The sequence below is a fragment of the Stegastes partitus genome, unplaced genomic scaffold (genome assembly GCF_000690725.1).
Source record: "Stegastes partitus isolate 25-593 unplaced genomic scaffold, Stegastes_partitus-1.0.2 Scaffold285, whole genome shotgun sequence".
Classification (NCBI taxonomy): domain Eukaryota; kingdom Metazoa; phylum Chordata; class Actinopteri; family Pomacentridae; genus Stegastes; species Stegastes partitus.
The window spans coordinates 56606-61332 of NW_007578016.1; the positions used below are offsets into that span (position 1 = coordinate 56606).

At 44.9% G+C, this 4727-nt stretch overlaps 1 protein-coding gene across 1 annotated transcript in view; it reads left to right on the forward strand.

Annotated features, from left to right (window-relative positions):
• Positions 1-789: 789 nt before the first annotated feature.
• tex2l (testis expressed 2, like) overlaps positions 790-4727 on the forward strand; it is a 17004-nt gene continuing 13066 nt past the window's right edge. The window contains exon 1 of the mRNA XM_008282751.1: positions 790-2184. Within this exon, the coding sequence (XP_008280973.1) occupies positions 790-2184 (1395 nt within the window). The remainder of the gene's footprint in view (positions 2185-4727) is intronic.

A 4727-nucleotide genomic window follows, 5' to 3' on the forward strand; every position in this document is an offset into this window, starting at 1 on the left:
GTGGGGGGTGGATGGGGGGACGACAGAGAGCATCTTTGAACTCCCCTCGCTATTCATGTCAGGGTTACATAAGTAACTCTTTAAGCAGCTCGAAAAGACATCAGAGGGAGTGTTGTGGCTCAGGGTTTTTACGGCTGACAGTCAGGTCTTTAGGGGATGATGCTGGAAGACACTGTAGTTGTTTCTTGGGGGAGATGACACGCTAAATACTACTTCAGAATGTGAGCATAGTAATGCCAGTATGAAAGTTTTCTTACAATTTTTGTAAAACTGAAAAATATGACATGTATCCTACACTAGAAGACTATTTAAATTGTGCTTTTTTTTTGTTTCGCAACTATATTTCTGAATTTTCTATAGACATTCAATTGGCCCCATTAGATCCACGCCTGAGCTGCCCTAGTTTGTGCAACATTTGGGGAAGAAAGTCTTTCCCGTCTATTTTTGCATGCCTCTAAAACTCACTCAGTATGTGGAGCGACAGCTATGGGAGAGGTGCTTACTTGGCTGTGATTCAGACTCACTAGTCTTCAGATTACTGTAGATTTCCACAACTCTTCAGAGCTGAACGACATGACATTCACACATTAATGCGCAGTTGGCACCAGTAAGCAGTTTCTGTGAAAATGATGCACAAGCAGAGAAAAGATGCCCTTCCTCTCACTTCTCTATGGCTCGCTCCCTTATTTGTTCGGCCTCCGCGGTTTAATAATGTAGCTGACCGTGTTCTTTATTTATTCTCTTTCAGTGACACACAGGTGCCTTGGCTCGGAGATGTAAAGTCAAGAAATGGCAGAGCATGGAAAAAATGGGGAACGAGGAAGTGAGGATAAAGGAAACGGAGGTGGTGCTCCTCTCCAGAAACCGGACAGCCTCACCCCAGCTGGCGCCACCTCCACTGGGACAAAGAGACATCTCCCCCGGGGGATTGTGATCCAGCTGACGGGGACGGAGGGAGAGTGGGACAGCTTGGACGACAGTGAGCTCATCTTCTCTATTGACCATGATGAGGACTACCCCTCGATATCACTCCCTAAGGAGAGGCAACTTTCCATCGAGGATGACCGAGGCCAGCAGGCCCAAGCTTTCCACGTCCCTCTTTCTCCCTCGTCTCCCGGCTCATTGGGGAACATTTCCGCCACGGGGCCCAGCTTCCTCTCTCCCGGCCCTTCCTCACCCACCCACCGGCCCCTGGCAAGCCTTGTCAAGTCTCTCTCCACAGAACTGGAGCTGAAAGAAAGTTCCACTCTCAGACCCAAACCCTTTCTCAGCCTCGTGAAGTCGATCTCCACAGAGATCTCCCGCTCGGAACCCGAGGTGTCACAGTCCAAATCGGACTCCCGCCTCAACCTCCACCTGTGGAAGCAGCTGACGCAACCAAAAACCCGCAGCAATGGGGACTCTCGTACCGCTCCCCCATCTCCTAGCTCACTGTCCCCCAGTGGAGAGGGTCTGAAAGGGGGTTTCTTCAAAATGGAGCTGGAGGACACCAAGAGGAAGCTCTCGGAGGCGGTGCATGAACCTCTGAGCAACATGTTCAGCAAGATCATGAGGGAGGAAAGTGGAGGCAGCCCCAAACACCAGGGCAAGACCCAGGTGTCTCACCAGATCAGCTCCAGAGGTTTGGGACGGGAAAGTAGCACAGATACGGTGCTTTCAGAGTCTCCTGTGAGAAACTCTAGAAAAACTGATGCTGATTCTTTTTCTGTGTTTGAGTGGCCTTCTGTAAGACATCTGGGGAGAATTCACCACAGCCCTTGCCCCGTGCATCACCACAGACAGCATCACAGGGACGAGGAGCTGGAAATATATGCAGATGGTGATGTGATGCAAGTCTTAGCCATCGAGACTCAGAGGCAGGCGAGGAGGTCGACTGGTTCTCGGGCTCAAGCAGCACCCCTGGTTCGAAGCTCTCCTGTCCCTCAGCCACCTCACCCCCTGCCAAGAATGAGCTTATTCTGTGTGGCAGTGCTGTCCTATGGCTACTTCATCCTACCTCTCAGTCCATACTTCTCCGGCCTGGCTCTGGGGTTAGCGTTGGGCTTCTTGTTGGGACTGTTCCTCATTAGGATGGGCTCCTCGAGGTCCAACTGCTCAGCCCCCACATACAGACCATCACAGACGATGTTGGGAGAAAGGATTCTGACAGGTGGAACTGTCAGCACTGAGCCTGACACCCTGAAGGTAAATGGATGAGCCATTAAGGCTAAAAATGTCAGCTTGTTTTCAGCCCTCCACTTTTATACTCACACATTCTCGACATGTCTTCTATTAAAAGATCTGAGACAGAGCATTTGCAGGTGTCTTAATGAATCATCAGACCCCCACAAACCCTTTCTCTCAAGCAAACATTAGCTGCCTGTTAGCTTCGCTTGACGAGAAGACTGGGAGTGCTAGCCTGGAGTGCTATGCTATGAGCTAAGCTAGCTGGCCACTGGCTTACCCTCATATTGAAGTCTGGTATCAATCCTCTCATCTTACTCTGGACAAGATAGCAAATTCTTATTTCCACAATGTTGAACTATTGCACCACATGTTGAATTTAATACAAATTTCCACTAAAGAAAATGTCAGTTAATGCACCCACTACTCTTAGACAAACAGGTTTTAATAGGATTAGAATCAGAGTGCATCAAGATGAACAGCTGGTGGTGCAAATTCACAGGAACACTAAAACACTAAACAACAAAATTACATTTCAAAAAAGAAAGACAAGGTAAAGTGACGAACAGCAACAGTCAAATGTGATTGATAAATTTATTACTGGTGGAAGGTTGCTGTCTTCTTTCATTTTTGGCCCTCTAGTGGACAAGAAGCCATCAACATGCTTCATGTACGTCATGATTAATTGCTTTATTGTCAATCTTGCATTTTGCTTTTGTTGGTACATGAACTTTCCAACACAGCTGAGTGTCAAAAATTTCTGGTTATTTCACTCCAATTATTTAGAATTAGAATAAAACTTTATTAATCCCTTCGGTACAAGACCTCAGGGAAATTGCTAATTTAATGTGCAAAATGAAAATGCACATAAAGCAAATGGATATGAACACATCTATAGCTACAGTACATTGTTATACAGTCATTGTGAAATGACTGGTGCAACAAAATTAAATTTCAACTCACATTACAAACAAGTCTTTCTCCACTTCAGCGATGCTCTTGAAATTGGTGCAAGGTGGTACAAGAGAACCGCTGCCTACTCTGATCTTGTTATTTGGCTTATCGATCACGTGGCGACCGTGGCAGGAAACGCAAAACACATCAGCTTTGATAAAAATGTACAAGAAAATCTACTTAGTAAAAGTGACTCATTTGCTAATGCACTTTAAAGGGCACGTTTAAAAGCTATTCCAACAAAACTCCAATAACAAGAGCACTTGTCATTAATTCTCACTCGAGCTAATTTGCTCCGAAACACAGCAGTGTCGAGTCATCAAGTCGCTTCAGCAGCCCTGCCGACTGTTTTCTTCGCAGATAAAAGCGTCTGGAAGTCTGCAGCAACAGTACACGAGGTGCCCAGAACGCAATTAAAGCCTTAATAATGAAAACTGCTGGAGCTGTAGCGGTAATTACTGTTCTGCTCCTGGCTGAGCTTGACACAGAGCAACTGGAGAAGACAGCATCCACCCAGACACTGTCAGTTCCACCAGCAATTAGTGAGGAATACAGGCAGGAATAAGCTGTAATTTGTCAGGGAGTTAGGCAGGATGGCGGTGGAAAGGAACTGTCTCGGTATTGGGATAATTCCCTTGTTTGGTCATTAGCAGTTTGGTTTCTGTCTGGAGGCTGTTAAAAAGTGAAAGGCAGAGCTGTGGGGTGATCCGATGACAGAATGAGAACAATTCTAGTTCCTGATCACAGACACATATCTGAGATGTTGGCAGAGGCAGACTCTGCTGTAAGCAAAGACCAAATAAAATTTCAGGATGTGTGACACGTTGCCAATCAGTTCATTCAACATGAAGAGAGTATGAACCTCCTGAAAACCGTATGTCAGGCTTATTATTGTTTTCTTTCTATTTTTAAAGCCAGTTATTACACTTTACACTCGAAATTAAAGAGTTCAAGCATCTTAATTTTTGATTCATACATTTATCAAATGAAGGCCCTGATATTGAAATTTATACTGAATCATTTTGCACATTTTTGCTTAGATTTCAAAGAGAGAATTGATTCCCCTCGTCTGTTTTTACACTCGGTATCTAACTAGAGGCAGGAGGTGGTTATTTTACTCAGAATGAAGGGTGAAAACAGGGGAAAGAGTAAGTGCAGCTGTGTCCTATATTAAACAATACACCTGCTGGCACCTCTAAAGGTCAATAATTAACAATACATAGCACACATGATGCCTTGTTATTTGAACTCGAACAAAAGTAGAAATGTAATTGTGTACTTTTAGGGGCTATCTGTAGAAAACATTTCCTCTTGTTTTAGTGGCTTCCTGGAGTTTTGTTGCCATGAGGTTGCCAGGTAACAAGTGCAGATTCTAAGATGTCAAAGAGCCAAGCTTTCATTCTCTAATGATAGTGGTTGCACATACAGTAATTTCCACATAAGTAAGTTGGTTAGCTTAGCAAACGAGCATGAAGGACATTTCCTACAATGGAGGTTGATTTGTTGTGAGGTGACTTTATTAGGACTTGTCTACACGAACCGTAACTCTTAACATCTGCAAGCTAAAGCCTTAGAATGGAGTTTAACTGCAGTACACAGCCTGGTAAAAC